This window comes from Erythranthe guttata, chromosome 4 (genome assembly GCF_056151865.1).
Source record: "Erythranthe guttata isolate IM_541 chromosome 4, IM_541, whole genome shotgun sequence".
Classification (NCBI taxonomy): Eukaryota; Viridiplantae; Streptophyta; class Magnoliopsida; order Lamiales; family Phrymaceae; genus Erythranthe; species Erythranthe guttata.
In genome coordinates, this window is record NC_142536.1 from 1,861,870 (window position 1) to 1,880,191 (window position 18,322).

General features: G+C 33.9%; 2 protein-coding genes across 3 annotated transcripts; both read left to right on the top strand.

The window, feature by feature from the left end:
- The first annotated feature begins 4,891 nt into the window (after positions 1-4,891).
- On the top strand, positions 4,892-14,047 carry LOC105952440 (myosin-11). 2 transcript variants are annotated; one of them, XM_088816297.1, is made up of 38 exons: positions 4,892-5,418; positions 5,960-6,088; positions 6,208-6,351; positions 6,443-6,588; positions 6,673-6,829; positions 6,931-6,989; positions 7,079-7,238; positions 7,351-7,500; positions 7,588-7,724; positions 7,804-7,950; positions 8,029-8,130; positions 8,208-8,265; positions 8,348-8,449; positions 8,524-8,561; positions 8,644-8,770; positions 8,863-9,045; positions 9,128-9,259; positions 9,371-9,480; positions 9,572-9,632; positions 9,753-9,930; positions 10,032-10,237; positions 10,323-10,442; positions 10,521-10,619; positions 10,707-10,928; positions 11,002-11,141; positions 11,225-11,339; positions 11,443-11,472; positions 11,562-11,813; positions 11,899-12,054; positions 12,136-12,333; positions 12,428-12,571; positions 12,665-12,735; positions 12,842-12,941; positions 13,022-13,078; positions 13,181-13,237; positions 13,335-13,415; positions 13,516-13,598; positions 13,690-14,047. In XM_088816297.1, the coding sequence occupies exons 1-38, from the start codon at positions 5,416-5,418 to the stop codon at positions 13,811-13,813; spliced, it is 4,578 nt and encodes a 1,525-aa protein (XP_088672423.1). In that variant the 5' UTR covers positions 4,892-5,415; the 3' UTR covers positions 13,814-14,047. The 2 variants fall into 2 exon arrangements, with proteins under 2 accessions (XP_088672423.1, XP_088672422.1); XM_088816296.1 differs by lacking the exon at positions 4,892-5,418 and having other exon boundaries at positions 5,954-6,088.
- Positions 14,048-15,742: 1,695 nt separating this feature from the next.
- LOC105956627 (uncharacterized) lies at positions 15,743-16,862 on the top strand. Its single transcript, XM_012980489.2, has one exon. It carries the CDS (start codon positions 15,920-15,922, stop codon positions 16,580-16,582), a length of 663 nt encoding a protein of 220 aa, XP_012835943.2. The 5' UTR covers positions 15,743-15,919; the 3' UTR covers positions 16,583-16,862.
- The last annotated feature ends 1,460 nt before the right edge of the window (positions 16,863-18,322 follow it).

Below are 18,322 nucleotides of genomic sequence, written 5' to 3' on the forward strand. Positions count from 1 at the left end.
AATCTAAATAAACCCAATTCAATCATTATTACATTTGTTGTTTGATTAATCGAACTAGTAAGCGTTACACGGAATTTTTTTATTTTAGTTTATATAAATCTATTTAATTTAGTATAAAAAAATATACAAGGGTCTAAATATACACATACAAGAAAATAATAAATAAAAAAGTAAATTAAAAAGCCCGGTTTTAATTAATTAAACCCGAACTAAAATAAATAAATAAATGAAAAGAAAAGAAGAAAAAGAATCCAGTTATATATATATATTCTTGGTCAATATGGTCAAATCTCCATCAATCACTCGTTCTTCATTTAGTTCCAGCGGCCACACCAAACTGAACCATTTGCTCTGGATATGTAACAACGTCTACGGTGGCCGGAGGAGGAGGAGGCGGCGATTGATCACGAGAACCAATCATGGCAAAGTTACGCTGGTTGATGGAGGTGGTGCATGGCCTTCCCTCGCCTGGGACCCACGAGCAGCCGTTAGGGGCTGGTGGGCCCGAGGGGCGGCCCCTCTGCAAGGATGGCAGTAATAAAAGGTTTTGTTCCTTATTAATGTTCTTGCTCATCCATTGTTCTTCATCCTCGTCAAGAATTCTCGTCGCTTCATTCGGTTTTATCGTAATTAGCAGCAAAAATAGCAGCAGTGCTGTAATAACTAACGCCACTTTTCGAAACATCGTTACTCGATCGACTAGAACAGATGGAAGGCCCTTTCTTTTGAGCGAGCGGTCCGATTTTTTATTTATTTTTCGCTCTCAAGAAATTAAATAAGTAGTAGATATATAAAATGTAAATTTTGTGCGGGAAAATTAAAATTAAATGGGAATGAATTAATATGAAGGTGGAAGTGTGTTATATATAGTGCATGGAATATAATTAACGATGTAAAAAGGTGGGACTTGAATTTTTCCATGCACAGGGGTTTGACTGTTGACTGACATGTATTTTGAAGGGAATTAAGAAAATTGAATTGGTCGTATAATTTTTTTATTTTAGATTAATGTAAAAACGTTAACAACCGAGTTGACAATTATTTTGAGTTAATTAACGTTTTTTGTATGTCCCTAATTCCTGGTGTAGGTAGAGTCAATTAAATTTAAATTTCTACCATCTTAACTAAAATATAGTATTTACCAAGTCATGTATTGTATTTATAGTTGAATATACTACTTTTTATATGTGTATATGGGATACCAATTTCAGAAAAATAATTTTGAAAATTTTCGATTTTAATCAAAATTTGTATTTATAATATTAATATATTATGTATTTTATGTTATAGGTGAATAAAAAAAATGAAATTTATTAATTCCGTCAATTTCGAAAAAGGAAAAAAGGAATGAAAAGAAAAGAAAATGAAAATAACGTGTGGGTGAAGCCCAAGCTACTACTAAAAACAATTTCTTGATGAATACTTCAAATCGTATCATACGTGAGATGACACATGAATTTGAAATTGACAATATAATTAAGACTTGAATTTATTTTAACAATTTATTGTCAATTCCAGGAGAATATAAGTTGGAATGCGTTGACTTTATGGATATAGAAATATTTTAATGATGTTAGTCTAATGTAAAACCTTTGAATACTTGAAGAAATGGTCAATTGGAGATTGTATGGATAGTAATCGGGTGGGTCTAAATTCGGGTCGGTCTTTTTTCGATAGTTTACATGGATCTCGATTGAGCCATGCATTTTCCATTTCAAACCCTAATTTCACCCGAACTAGACCGGTCGTTTTTTAATACTCTATTTTAATTTCTAGTTTATTTTATAATAGCATCGTTAACACGCACGTGTTGTGAATTATCAAAACATGTTATAAACGAGTAAATAAAATTGTTTTGCGTTTCGGTTACAACTTTTTAGGCTGCTCGATGTTTTTCTAGGTTCTTTAAACTCGCGTTTCAATTAATTCGTCTTTAAAAGTGTTTAGACAAGTTCGATTATTTTTAATATAACGATTTGATTGATATTGCATGCCTAGATGTAATATTTATTGTAGTATTGACATATCTTATATATAAAAGAAAGAAACGCTAGGGCAACCCTAAGAAACCCTAATGTCATATTTGTAATTTTTTTTTCAATTTTTATCAAATTTTTATCTCCTTAATATTATTTTAAATATTATTTTTGAATTTTATCATATTTGTATCCCCTAAATATTATTTTAAATATTATTTTTTATTTTTATCAGATTTTTGTCTCCTAAATATTATTTTTCATTTTTATCTCCTAAATATTATTATAAATAATATTTTTTTAATTTTATCAAATTTATATCTCCTCAGTCCTAACTATAATTTTAAATATAATTTTCAACTTTTAGGAGATTTTTATCTCCTAAATATTATTTTCGAATTTTATCAAATTTATATCTCCTAAATAATATTTTAAATATTTTTTTCGAGTTTTATCATGATTTTATTAGTTTTTTATCTCCTAAATATTATTTTCGTTTTTTATCAGATTATTGTCTCCTAAATATTATTTTCGATTTTTATCAAATTTTTATCTCCTAAATATTATTTTAAATAATAATTTTGATTTTAATCATATTTTATCTCCTAAATATTATTCTAATTATTATTTTCATATTTTATCAACTTTTATCTCATTAACATTATTTGAAATATTATTTTCGATTTTTTATCAAATTTTTATCTCCTAACTATTATTTTAAATTTTATTTTTGATTTTTATCTCCTAAATATTATTTTTTGATTTTTTTATCAAATTTTTATCTCCGAAATATTATTTTAAATATTATTATCGATTTTCATCAAATTCTCCTAGATATTATTTATAATAATCTGATTTTCGATTTTTGCAGAAAAGGGTAAATAAATCTGATTTTCATCCCTAGCGGATTTTGTGACATCGTTTTACAGAATGTCTGCAACATTTGAATTTTATTTCTTCCCTACCTAAGGCTTCTTCTTTTGGTAACCCGACTTTAGATTTTGTTTCTTATCTTCTTCTTCATCCTATTGCATGTGTGGCAATTAGTTTACATCTTTTTCCATCATGGCTTATAGGTAATTTCATTTTGTTAAATTATGTGTTTCATTAATTTATACCAAAGTTTTCAAATTTTATGTATAACAATTATTTCATTTTATATGTTATTGGACATGTTATTGAAAGGGATGATTTGAGAAAATTAACCAAAAATGGGCGGAGCCACAAGTTATTGGAAGTCGACCTTCAAGACTTATTGTTTGTATGCGATATTTAATTTATTGTTTATATTTATTTTTGTTTCTTAATTTTCCAATTGTTAATTCCAGTGGCAAAACAACCTTAAAATGAGGCAGTGGAGAAGTGTTTAGTTCCGATGCAAGATGTATAGATGGCCTTTTACGATGGTATGTTGTCGATAGTTTAGTTTTGATTATGTTAACTTAGTTATTAAATCTAATTACTTTTAAGCTCAACATGGAAGACATAATTGATGATTTTTTTCCTGGTTCAAATTTTCAATCTACTGGTATTAGCTGATTCAATTCATTTGGAAAATTATTCAACAGTAAAGTTATGTCCTTTTTTTTTGTGTGTGTAGTATACTTAATAATGTTCCAGTATAATAGAATTTTGATCATACGATACATCAAACGTTTGTTTATATTCTTACAACATCAAAAGAATGCAATTTGTTGTCCCGTGCATCGCACGGGTACAATTACTAGTATTGATAAATTAATTAGGTAGAGAACTAATTTGAAAAAAAAACATGATAAAAATAATTACATCGTGTTGTTATTTTATTCCAATTAGGGTTTCAAAAGTACCTGAAATTAATTATGGAATGAACGATGAGTTAAAGGCAAGCTGTACTTTCCAATTAGGGTTTGAACAATATCTGAAATTAAAGGGTTTTTGGCACTTTGCACCTTTGAATTACACTCTTTTGGCACTTTGCACACTTAAATTGCAAAATTGGCAGATTGCACCATTTAAACATAAATTGTTTGGCACTTTGCACCCCAAATTACTTCTGGTTTAGAAAAAATTACCTGCAACTTATTGAAAACCTGAAAGATGGGCAAATTCGCAATTCTCTAATTATCTATCTTCTTCCCCCAATTCTTAATCATCGTTCCACCATTTTTAAATTTCGTCCTATTAATCAAAAAATCATAAATTCTTCTTACCCGTTTTTTTTTTTTGAGGAATTCTTACCCGTTTCTATTTGCCATAATATGTAAATTCTGAACTAAAACTCAAGAATTGTTGGAATATATAGACAAGAGTCCGATAACACACCTTCAAAAAATCAAGTTTTATTCAATGGTAACGCTATTTTTTTAAAATAATTTTGCAGATCCAAACTATTCAATGGGAGCACAAAAAACTTTTCATCATGAAAACTAATAGACACCACCTTTCTACCACCAAATAAACTTCTCAGTCACCTTATTTTGTCATTTGACTATTCAAAAAAAAAAATTGACGGCTCGGCCTAAAATTTCATGTTACATTATTTTTCATACTCCAAAAAAAAAAAAGTGATTTATTATTATCGTTTAGTGTTTATACCGATTTTACCATTGAAAGAAATTGCTAAAAGGATTTTATGATTTTTTGATTGAAGGGACGAAAGATAAAAATGGTGGAACGGTGATTAAGAATTGGGGGAAGAGGATATATAATAAGAAAATTATGAATTTGCCATCTTCTAGGTTTCCAGCAAGTTGCAGGTAAGTTTTCTAAGCCAAAAGTGATTTGGGATGCAAAATGACAAATAATTTATGTTTAAAGGGTGCAATCTGCCAATTTTGTAATTTAAGGGTGTAAAGTGACAAAATTGTGTAATTTAAGGGTGCAAAGTGCCAAAAACCCGAAATTAAATTATGGAATCAATTTGGAGACGATTCGCCACTGAATTTACACCGACGATCCAGTTCATACGTTTGCTTTGTGCAAGAATTTACCTTATATATCCCTCACCGGCAAAAACGCACACACAGAAACACATGTCCGCAGAAGGATTCAAAGGCTCCGAAAACTTAGGATCTTCAGAAAAATGTCGTTCTCCTCCACAAACCCACTCCCATTCCTCGCATCCAACGTTGAAACCCGATCCAACGGTCAATTTTACTCGCCACTGCGAACACAACCCCCACTCTCAAGAATCAGACACCCCCAAATCTCAATACTCTTTCTTCCCCGCGTGTTCGTCGTTGTACTTACTCGGTCTCTATTTCAGGATTCCGGCGGAACACTTTTTCCAGTTTTCGACACTTTGATGATCTTAGTAGTGCTCCTCTCTGTGGTGTGATGATGGAGTTGTTTTCATGCAGTGTTTTGGACGAAGATTTGGGTTCTTGAATTCAGACGATAGGGTTTCTTATGTGATCGGAACTCGATACAGTCGGAGTTTTTTTGTTTCTTGGATTAGATGGTACGTGTGCAGGACCTACATTATTATTTCTTTGTTTTGATTGTGCTGCTTTTCTTGTACTTTATGAATTTTTCTTGAACTAATACTGAAATCCTTAGGCAATTTGATCTTGAAATCTGGAAATATGTCACTAATGTGTTTGATTTCCTTAGTGTTAAGAGGATAATTTTAACTATATGTTATGTTGTAGTGCATGAAAGATCCTTGAGGCTAGCCCGTTAGTTCGGATGTCTTATGGTATTTATTTATACCTAAAATGTCGAAACATTGTATGTGCGGAGGAAACTTTTCGGTCCGGAAATCGTTAGTGGTATCGAAATTTAAACCATAGATGAATGCAGTTTTAGTCTATCAAGAGTAATAGGCGATCGCATTGCTATTCAGTGTGTTTCTTAACAAGAAACTTATGATGAACTCATTACTTAAACTCTTAGCTATGTGTGTTCGATGAAGTTTCTCGATATGTGGAACAGAAGAGCTGTGAATAGATACGTAGTTCTTTCAATAGGGCATACACTTACTTTTGAATTTGAATATGCAGAGTACCCCGGTGAATATCATTGTAGGCTCGCATGTTTGGGTTGAAGACCCAGACGTTGCTTGGGTTGATGGTCAAGTTACAAAGATAACTGGACAAGATGTCGAGGTGCAAACATCTAAAGGGAACAAGGTAAATTTCATAAGTTACATACCCAAAATAATTTTCAAATTAATCATCAGTGTGCTGTATTTTCCGTTACGTAGAATACATGTCCCTTAAAAGTTTATTTATTCCTTTCAATTTACCAGGTTGTTGCTAAGTTAGCAAATATATACCCGAAAGACGAAGATGCACCCCCCGGTGGAGTTGATGACATGACTAAATTATCTTATTTGCACGAGCCTGGAGTCTTACAGAACTTGGCATCAAGATACCAGCTCAATGAAATATACGTAAGATACTTAAATCATTTAGTTCATGTTCGATCTGTGTTTATTTGTTCTATCATAAAATATATCATCATGCTCTGACATAATCGCGCAGACTTATACTGGAGGCATTCTTATTGCAATCAATCCATTTCAAAGGCTCCCTCATATATACGATGCGCACATGATGGAGCAATACAAAGGAGCACCATTTGGAGAACTGAGTCCTCACGTGTTTGCTATTGCGGATATGGCTTATAGGTGATGAACAGTAAATATTTTTTTCTGCCTGATTTCGTATGAGATAATTTAAAATCAAGTCTGAGTGTTTCGAGTTGAAAATAGGGCTATGATAAACGAAGGAAAAAGTAACTCGATATTGGTTAGTGGAGAAAGTGGTGCGGGTAAGACAGAAACTACTAAGATGCTTATGAGGTACCTTGCCTATTTGGGTGGCCGTAAACAAACTGAAGGGCGAACAGTGGAACAACAAGTTCTTGAGGTAAAATATGTCATTCGGTTTAGTTTTTTTTATGATCGGATTTCAAGAAAATATACCTTTGTGTCTGATATATCTAAAACTTTCTGAGTGGTTTAATGCAGTCAAATCCAGTACTTGAAGCATTCGGAAATGCAAAAACTGTTAGAAATAACAATTCTAGGTGAGACATAGGATTTCTCAAGTCGATCATTTAAAACAGGTTAAATAGCAACATCTAATCCGAATTGCTACAATTCTATAATGGTGCAGTCGATTTGGTAAATTCGTCGAAATTCAGTTCGATAAGCACGGGAGAATATCAGGGGCAGCCATTAGAACATATCTTCTCGAGAGATCTCGCGTCTGCCAAGTTTCAGACCCTGAACGCAATTATCACTGTTTCTACCTTCTATGTGCAGCACCACAGGAGGTAATAATCTACTCTTATTACAAGCTTTTCTTATTCTAGATTATTCGTCAGATCAATATATGAAGAAGCTATCTTTTATCATATTCTTCTGATCAGCTTTATACCTTATCAGGAAGTTGAGAAGTATAAGCTGGGAGATCCAAGAACATTTCATTATCTCAATCAATCGAATTGTATTGAACTCAATGGCATAAGCGATGCTCAGGATTATTTGGCTACAAGGAGGGCCATGGACATTGTCGGAATAAGTCAAAAAGAGCAGGTACAATCTTGGTATTTATATATACAGTTTGTGGTCCCCATATCCATTCTTTTCTTGCAGTTGCTTAAAATTTGTCTCATTCTTCAGGATGCAATTTTCAGAGTAGTGGCCTCTGTTCTCCATCTTGGTAACGTCGAATTTGCCAAGGGAAAGGAAATCGACTCATCGGTTCTCAAGAATGATAAATCGAAATTCCATCTTAAGACAGTAGCAGAGCTTCTCATGTATGATTTGTCCTATTTCCTAATATTTGTGTCCTGTTTTTCAATTGTAACTTTTTTATTTTATTTTTATAATTGTCAGGTGCGATCTTACTGCACTGGAAGATGCATTACTGAAGCGTGTGATGGTCACTCCAGAAGAAGTTATTAAGAGAAGTCTTGATCCTGATGGTGCAACAGTTAGTCGGGATGGGTTGGCTAAGACAATATATTCTCGCTTGTTTGATTGGTATGTTAATATTTCAGATGAAGTTATTTCTTTCTTTCTTTCTTGGTTTAGTCAAATTTTGATACAATGTTTGAACAGGTTGGTGGACAAGATAAACAACTCGATTGGGCAAGATCCAAATTCAAAATGTCTAATTGGTGTTCTTGATATTTATGGTTTCGAAAGTTTTAAAACCAACAGGTAATAAAAATATAATGTATTTATTGTTGGAGTTTTTTTTCGTGTCTGAACTAACTCGTAAGTTTTTGTTTATTTAGTTTTGAACAGTTCTGCATTAATTTCACGAATGAAAAGCTACAGCAGCATTTTAATCAGGTACTCTTCGATATAATTGCTGCAGTTAAAAAATCGATATTTAAGACTAAATACTGATAAATCAACAAATTTTCTTTCACAGCACGTTTTTAAGATGGAGCAGGAGGAATACACAAGGGAAGAGATTGACTGGAGCTACATTGAATTTGTTGACAACAAAGATGTCCTCGATCTTATTGAAAAGGTTGTTTAATATTTTATTAAACTGCTTAACACATTGCATGTTGAAGCTATAATTTTTCATGCATGCTATTGCAGAAACCTGGAGGGATCATTGCTCTTCTTGATGAGGCCTGGTAGGAATTTACTTTATTTTTTCAGGTTTATTACAAAGGATGGTTGGTATGACCTCGTTGTTTTTTCTTGTTCTATTTGCAGTATGTTTCCAAAGTCGACACACGAAACATTTTCACAAAAGCTCTATCAGACATTTAAAGCACACAAACGTTTCATCAAACCAAAACTGTCGCGTACAGATTTCACCATTGCTCATTATGCTGGAGAGGTAAGCTGATTATCTTTTTATTATTAAGGCTAAGTAAATTTTTGGTTTTGAGTCGAAATTGAATAATGCCATTTGATTTTGTTCTCCTCCAGGTTCAATACCAATCGGATCAGTTTTTGGATAAAAACAAAGATTATGTTGTTCCCGAACATCAAGATTTGCTTAATTCTTCCAAATGCTCGTTTGTAGCAGGATTGTTTCCTCCATTACCTGAAGAGACAAACAAATCTTCGAACAAGTCGTCTAAGTTTTCATCAATAGGGTCTCGATTCAAGGTATTTTTGCTTTAAACGATTGAGATTTTGAGGTTGCAAGAAGATCGAAAAATCTGATGCTTTTATTGGATAATCGGTACAGATACAACTCCAACAATTGATGGAGACACTGAATTCCACAGAGCCTCACTACATTAGATGTGTGAAGCCGAATAATCTTCTCAAGCCTGCGATTTTCGAGAATGTTAATATCATGCAGCAGCTACGTTGTGGTGTGAGTGCAGCAGATAAACTTGCCACTTTATATTATTTATATTTTATACTCCAATTGCACAGTCAAGTTACTTGTCCTCTTTTTTTTTTTTTTTTTCTTCTGTCCTGGCAGGGTGTTTTAGAGGCAATTAGAATCAGCTGTGCTGGTTACCCTACTCGTAAGACGTTTTATGAATTTCTTCATCGGTTTAGTCTTCTTTCTCCAGAGGTCTTGGAAGGAAAGTAAGTGCAATTTTCTGTTTGATATTTACTGTGATTGTTGGCTCATAATTTGCCGAAGTGACACTTGTATTTTTCCTTATCATGTGAGCAGTATCGACGAAAAAGTTGCTTGCAAGAAAATTCTGGAGAAGATGGGCCTTGCCGGGGCTCAGGTAATTTTCTATTATTTTTTTGTTAAGATCTATTTCTTTTTATTGAATTTGAGTAAATATATTACACAATGGTTGTAAGTTGTAACCATGTTGTTTTTTATTACATGTACCATGATGCAGACAGGAAAGACAAAGGTGTTTCTGAGAGCTGGTCAGATGGCTGATTTAGATGCCCGAAGAGCACTTATACTTAGCACTGCAGCAAAGACAATACAAAGGAAGATTAGAACTCATATTGCTCGTAAACACTTTCTTGCTTTGCAGAAGGCAGCAGTTTGTATGCAATCTGCGTGTAGAGGTTTCGTTAAACATACCCTTTTTGAGCTGGTCGACTAATTATTATATCCGTAATGCTCGTTTTTCATCTGGATTCACCTTTGTTTTCCCATGCTCTCTCAGGAAGGCTTGCATGCAAACAGTACGATAATTTGAAAAGGGAGGCAGCTTCTCTTAAAATTCAGACAAATTTGAGACGGCATTTGACCAGGAAGAAGTACTCTACACTCAAACACTCGGTTGTTATTCTGCAAACGGGGATGCGGGCAATGGCTGCCCATGGTGAGTTCAGATATAGGAAGCGAACTAAAGCAGCAATTGCCATACAGGTGATTTAAGTTGGTCAATTTGGAGTTATTATTATTTTTTTACGTCAATAGATTTATTAGCCATAATTGAAAAAAAAAATCGCAGGCAAGCTGGCGCGGTCACAGAGACTTTTCATACTTCAAGAGACTCATTAGGGCGTCCATTGTGACACAATGCAGATGGAGGGGAAAGGTGGCTAAGAAAGAGCTTCGGAAACTGAAAATGGTAGGCCTGGCCAATCTTGTTTTATGTATGTATATAATATGTATATCAAATGAGGTTTATATAATATACTATCTGCAGGCATCGAGAGAAACTGGTGCACTTAAAGAAGCAAAAGATAAGCTTGAAAAGCAGGTGGAAGACCTTACTCTGCGTTTACAGCTGGAAAAACGTCGGAGGGTAAATATATAACATCAAAATTATGTTTCTGTTATTAACTTTTAATATTCTTGACTTTTGTTAACTTGGAAAAATTCGTTTGCGCAGAGTGACTTGGAAGAGGCGAAGGGACAGGATATGGTGAAGTTGCAGCAGTCTTTGGAAGCAATGCAAAAGAAAGTGGAAGAAACAAATGCGCTGCTTCTTAAAGAACGTGAGGCTGCTCAGAAAGCAATTGAAGAAGCCTCTTCGATTGTCCAAGAAACACCGGTTCCTGTTGAAGATACAGCAAAGATCGAGGCTCTTGCTGAAGAACTTGAAAAAATTAAGGTAATGCTAGTGAAAATTAATATTTATAGTCTCCCTAAAATTCATCTCTCTTTGTAACTTGTATGATTCGCAGGATATTTTGCAATCCGAGAAACAACGAGCGGATGATGCTGAAAGGAAATGTGCTGAGGCCCTGGAATTAAGTAAGGCGAAGAATGAGAAGTTAGAAGAAACCGAGAGTAAAATTCATCAATTTCAGGAATCTTTGAGCAGGTAAATTATATCTTATAAATTATGCCCCTTCATCATTTTTTAACTATTACAGCTGATTTTTATATAATTTTTCCCGTTGATAGGCTTGAAGAGAAGCTGACTAACGCAGAATCAGAAAATAAAGTTCTTCGGCAGCAAGCACTGGCCATGGCACAGAACAATAAATTGCTATCAAGAAGTTCGAGGTCAATTATGCAGGTGAACTTAAACAAAAAAAAGATATTCATCAATATTCTGGCAGATATATTGTATTCGGCGCTAATTTACGTGTTCTTATTTGTGCTTTCTTTAAATTTCTCAGAGGGCCGAAAGCACGAAAACAAATACTGTAGTAAGTCAAATACTTGGAAATACCACTTATTTTTCTATTGTGGGAACCATTCTAGAAACGTTAATATCTTGTTGAAAATATTGTGAAAGGATTTCCATAGTACTTCGATGAACATGAGGGAATCAGAGCTGGATGATAGGCCTCAAAAATCGCTCAACGATAAGCAGCAAGAATATCAAGATTTGCTGATCCGTTGTGTAGCTCAGCATTTGGGATTCTCGAGAGGCAGACCGGTGGCCGCATGCATTATCTACAAATGTCTTAGGCAATGGCACTCGTTCGAGGTTGAGCGGACAAGCATTTTTGACCGGATAATTCAGACAATAGGCAACGCTATCGAGGTACTAACTTAGGACTAATTACTGATTAGCCATGTCCTAATTCTAGTTTGTGTACTAATTCTTGTCTATCTTTTGAAAATTAAAGACTCAGGACAATAATGATATATTGGCTTATTGGCTGTCGAATGCATCGACTTTATTGTTGCTTCTTCAACGCACACTGAAAGCTGGAGGAGCTGCTGGAGCGGCCCCGCAGCATCGAAGATCTCCATCGGCCACTCTATTTGGGAGAATGACACAGGTAATAAGATAATGTAGTTTTTCGACTTTTAATTTATATAAACATTTTTTTTTAAATTGCTAAAAACAATTCTCTTCACAGAGTTTTCGCAGTACACCACAGGGGGTTAATCTTTCTGTACTAAATGATGATTCTGCTGGTAGCTTACTCCAAGTAGATGCAAAGTACCCTGCCTTACTGTTCAAACAGCAGCTCACTGCTTATGTCGAGAAAATTTATGGGATGATTCGTGACAATTTGAAGAAGGAGATTTCTCCACAGCTCGGACTCTGCATACAGGTAGCTTTTCGACATATTTGATAAGAATTAATTGAAACTAATAATCTGGTTCTTTTTTATGATAGCCATGCATATGTTGTTTTGATGGATATAGGCTCCAAGAATATCGAGAGCAAACTTAATGAAAGGAACAGCCCGAACGCTAGCCAATGCTGCGGCACAGGAGATTTTAATTGCACACTGGCAAGGGATTGTTAAGAGCCTCGGGAATTTTTTGAATACCCTAAAAACAAATCATGTAAGAAAAATTTTGCTGCCCCATTCTTTTTGCATTGCTATCATCTTATTTTCTAATATGTAACGAAAAAGCTATTGTCGAATCCATCTTCAGGTACCTCCCTTTTTAGTTCGGAAAGTTTTCACTCAGATATTTTCCTTCATCAATGTGCAGCTATTCAACAGGTGCAGTACATTTCTTTTGTGTAGTGAAATGACAAAGACACTTTCAAAAGCTCGTCAGGTGACCTGTAGTGTTGACTAATGTCGTTTCGTTTTTTTTATTCGGCAGTCTTTTATTGAGACGAGAATGCTGTTCGTTTAGTAATGGTGAATATGTCAAGGCTGGATTGGCTGAGCTAGAGCATTGGTGTTACAAGGCAACTGATGAGGTACTTAATTTCTAGCAAAATTTGGATCTAGCTCGTTTTTTTCGTCCCGTTTATCGCTCTAAATTTGCAGCATATTCCAGTATGCAGGTACAGCTTGGGATGAGCTCAAGCATATAAGACAGGCTATTGGATTCCTGGTATTTTGCTTATTTCTCTGTTCTTTACATGAAAAACGAAACCTTTTTCAATCTTTGCATGAAAAACGAAACCTTTTTAATCTACTATGATTACTGTAATAGGTCATACATCAGAAGCCGAAGAAGACTCTGGACGAAATAAGTCATGATTTGTGCCCCGTAAGTAGTCGTCGTCTCGCATGTTGACTTTCTCGAAAGAAATTTTATCTGAAATCAGCAATTTTATTACGTCGAAGTGTTTTTCAATGTTCTACAGGTCCTCAGCATTCAACAGCTGTACAGAATCAGCACCATGTACTGGGATGACAAATACGGCACGCATAGCCTATCTCAAGACGTAAGCCACTTATTAATACACGCAGTTTCGATTAATTTCCAGCACAAATTAAATTAATGTTTTTATATATACGTCTTTACGGACTTCTTATTATTCGCAGGTAATATCGAATATGAGAGTATTGATGACCGAGGATTCAAATAACGCTGTCAGTAGTTCTTTCCTGCTCGACGACGATTCAAGGTTCAGCATTTTTATTGTTATACTATTATTATTTTGTCGATTTTGTCTTTTGTCGTTAGCTGGTCTTAATCTTGTTTATATTTCAATGCAGCATACCGTTTTCGGTCGATGATCTTTCGAAATCGATGGACCGGTTCGATATTTCAGACATTGAACCACCGCCACTTATTCGAGAAAATTCGGGATTCAGCTTTTTACTGCCGCAACCTAACTAAGGAACACCATAAATAATTCTCTAGCAATTTGAATGTGTTAATACACTTGGATTATTCAAGATTTTGATCCCACGGTCCAAATTACCGTGTTAGAAAAACGGAAAGTTAATCCGAGGGCTCGTATTGTAGCTGGGCTTGTTTGATCAACATAGATAGATTTTAGAAAAGCATATATATTACTCTCTCTGTTCCACAATAACCGTCTCTTTTTAAAAATATTTTTGTTCCGTTTTATCTGTCACTTTAAATTTCCAATACTGCATTAAATGCTTTTTTTTCTTATTTTAACCTTATTAATTCAACTATAAGTATTAACTCTCTCTTATCACATCATTAAATAATCAAAGTTATTTTAGTCTTTCTAATATATTTTACCTAAAATCAAGAAACATTTATTGAACTTCTTAATCCTTGTGCAAAGCAAAAAACGACACTTAATAGGTAACGGAGGAAAATTAACTCAGAATACTACAAATTCTCTTCTTTGTGTTTTGCAAAAATTGGAATTAAAAATACTCAAAATCGCGTTTGAAGTCGTAAAGTTATTATTAAAGCTCGAACAACATTTATCACATCCCTTATTATTATTATATATCTTAAATTAGGTGGGAACTAATTAGTTATGAAACCACGTGTAGTAATAAAAATAAGAAAACATAGGCATTAATTAATTATTATTATTATTATTATTATTTGAATGTGTAAGAATGTTTTTGAAATGTCTTAATCTTCATTGATTTTGGTATTGTACTTGGGAAATGTCAGGGAAGAAGCGTGGTAGTCGCAGATATGAGTTAATAAGAAATATATTTACTGTTTGTTTTTACATTAAAATATATATTTGGGGGGGCCGGGCCGGGCCATATATATATTTTGTGCATGGCCCCTCTAATTGTTGGGTTTTAGTATTTATACCCATATTTATTTACCCGGTGGTACATTATAAGTTCTTCATCAGTTAATACACATATTTAATTCGTTACGACCAAAGTTGACTTGAATGTAATTTTAGATATATGATAAGGTCCAATGTAATTTTTTTTTTTTTTACCATGCTTCAATAGAATCTCAATATATTACAAATAAAATGCGGATACTGTAAACCTTTTCACGTGTTTTCCAATTCAACTTGAATAAGCGTAACCGAGATTCACATGAAATGAAGATATGATCAAAATAGTTGAAATTAGTAAGATTAAATGCATTTTTTTTAACATAAGAAAAGCACCGTAAAAAAAAAAAGAAAAAAAAAAAAAAAAAAGAAAATACCATAATAATAACAATAAAAAAAATTAAATAAAATAAAGAATATTAATAATAAGGGTAAATTACAACCACCTGAGGTATGGTCAATTTACAAAAACCCCTCTTGTTTGAATAATTACATCTAACCCCCTCAACTATGATTTTTTCTAACACCTCCATCTCATGGTATCAAATTCAACATAATCATCTAAATTTCATGGAATGTGCTCTAGTTTGTACTCTTTTTGTGTAAAAATACAGTTTCTGATGAATCACAATCTGATATATACAAGCCGAAAACATATATTATGATCATCTTGCTTCAAAATGTGAAGTTCGAATGGGAAAAACCAGGTTACAAAAGTGATAATATTCCATATAATCTCAAACATTCCACTAAATATGAAACCGCAAGGGTGGACGTGTAAAAATATTTGTAGTTAAGGGGATAACTGTAATTACTCAAACACGAAGGGAGTTTTCGTAATTTAACCATACCTCAGGGGTGGTTGTAATTTACCCTAATAATATTAATTCGGTGTAGGTACGTACGTATGCAGACGTAGTTGTTAGGAGAAGGGATGTAATAATGGGAAGAGTGCAAAACATCCACTAGATTTGATCTATATTTGGCAAAAAAAGAAACCCTAATTCTTCTCCACTCTTTCTTTAAGCAATCCCCCATTTTTAGATACACACATTTTGCAGCCTAACTACTCTACTCCTCCATCAATAAATACTTCTTCATCACTCTCACTAAACAATTACATCCTTCTCCTTCTTCTACATCTATCTTACTTTTTTTCTTTCTTGATTAATTCTTGTTTTTGTTTTTTTCGATCTTATCGACAACAAAAAAAAATGATGGAGAAGATGAAGTGGGTCTCGGGGGAGAGGCCGATGAAGGATCCGACGACAAGGGACGGTCGTCTTCGACACCATCAAGGTATAATTACGACGACGACGACGACAAACGATCAGAATCAAAGCTGCTTCGAGAAGGATCTGACAATGTACGGGGGATTGTCGTGGCCGCAGAGGAACTACAGATGCAGCTTCTGCAAGAAAGAGTTCAAATCTGCACAAGCTCTAGGTGGTCACATGAATGTACACAGGAGGGATAGGGCTAGGTTGAGACAGCTGTCACCCCCTCCTCCTCTTATTAACCCTAACCCTAGTTTCTCTCACCTCTCTTCTTCTGCTCCCCCTCCCACACCTCATCATCAACATCAACATGAATTCTTGTTATTACCGAACATGCCCTCGTCTTCTAGTGCAACTAATTCTTATTATTCGCCTTATACGAAGAGTAACACGGTAGTCTGCAGAGGAGATCATGGCCGGGAAAACAAGAACAAAGGGGCAGCAGTGCTTGAGTTCATGAACAAGGTGGAGGATGCTAGGGTTTCGGATAATCGAAATGATTTTGTTAGGTTGGATTTGAAGCTCGGCTTGTTTGATCAAGATAATTTAAACCATCAAGATTTGGATTTGGATTTGGAGCTTAGGCTTGGCTCTTCTTAATTAGCTCTAGATTCATTTATTATTTCAAGATTATATTCAGTTGTAAGAGAGATCAATCCTTAATTAACATTCACCGTTAGTTATTATGTTTCTATATATGTATTTGCTTCGGATCCCGATCGAGAGGTAGAGGGACTTGTAGGAACTGTACCCGTTTGTTCGTTTTAATTTTCTTCCTTCTCTTTTAGTGACTGCATTATAAATCGATCTTGTCGACGGTCTAATGTAATTAATTATGTACCTAATGCATTTTTTTTCTCTATAGTTTTCGACATGATCAGATCAAATGATGATTTTTATTATTATATTTTTTCTTCTGAGTTTTTGGTTTCGGCAACAAATTCTTGAGATGCATGCATCAAATGAATATTATATTGATATAATTAATATATATTGTGATCTAACTCTTTGCTTGATAAATGACGACTTATAATTAATTATATTGCAGTGCATCAAAATTCAAAAGTTGATTAATTTTGTGAAAACTAATTAATAAAAAAAAGTGATGATGAAAAAAACATGCATTAATTATATATATGTAAATGTTAGAGTAGCTGGCAAATGTCCAAATTCATGATTCAGATTACCTAATACATATCAGTCACTCCAAACTTCATTAAATTCCTTTCAGCACAAAGGGAACAACACATCATACATATTTCAGAGTACAAGATCCACAAGCTAATATAAAATATATATATTAATTAAAATAATTAATAAAATGGAAAAGACAGAGAATTAAGGTTAAAGTCAATTGAGAGTTGATCATGATTTTGTGACATGATGATGATAACTGCTAGTCCCAGTAGTAGTAGTGGTGGTGGTGTAGTAACTAGCTAGTTAAAGTACTTTTGTGTGTGTGTGTGTGTGTGTTTTTTTGTAATAATAATAATAAAAATGAAAAAAAAAAAAATGGGTAAGGGATATTTAATTGCATTTTCCAACATCTGTTACCGTTTGCATGTTCCCAACAAATGCCTGGGTGTCAGTGGCATCATGACCTTTCTCTTTTTGGTAACACATTATTAATATTTTACTAGTTCAATTTCTTCAAAATATTAAAACACCATTTCTTCACTTAATTGCTAAGTGAGGAGAGAGAGAGAGAGATCTAGAGAGAGAGAGAGAGACGTAAGAAAGGATGGATGGATATTCAACAGGTGAAAAAAGGAAGACAAAAGAAGTAGTAGTTTTGGGGAAGGATGAGAAATCTGGCAGTGGCAGAAGTTGTATTGTTTTCGTGAAAGTTAATTTATTTTAGACAAAAGTTATCATCACAGAGTATGGGTATGCATGCATGTCATATAAAGCTAATTAGGTACACACATACATGCATATATATATATATATATATATGACTGTATATATGTCATCACCCACCTTTAATATTTTTCTCTGCAATCAATTTCTTCACCATTCATTCATGCATGCATGCATGTCATATGTCCTATAATAATATATAGCTAGTCCCTTTCCCTTCACTAAATTTCATTACATACTTTCTCTACTTCATTTTGTATCTCTACTCCCCTCTCTCTCTCTAGATCTCTCTCTCTCTCACACACACACACACATACAGAGACAACAGTACTTAAAGTCTATCTGATTGATTCATTTTTAAGGGTTGGTCGATTTTATATAATAATTTATAATTACTTGCATGAATATATGGGCCTCTGAACTTCTGCATTGACGGGCTTTCCCGAAAACTAATAGTGGGCTGAACTAAAATTATTGAGC

Coding starts and splice junctions, on each gene's coding strand:
- LOC105952440 (XM_088816296.1), top strand. CDS start 5,954: ATGCAGAGTACCCCGGTGAATATCATTGTAGGCTCGCATGTTTGGGTT. Junction 8,131..8,207: donor GAAAGTTTTAAAACCAACAG/GTAATAAAAATA, acceptor TTGTTTATTTAG/TTTTGAACAGTTCTGCATTA. Junction 13,416..13,515: donor CGCATAGCCTATCTCAAGAC/GTAAGCCACTTA, acceptor TATTATTCGCAG/GTAATATCGAATATGAGAGT.
- LOC105956627 (XM_012980489.2), top strand. CDS start 15,920: ATGATGGAGAAGATGAAGTGGGTCTCGGGGGAGAGGCCGATGAAGGAT.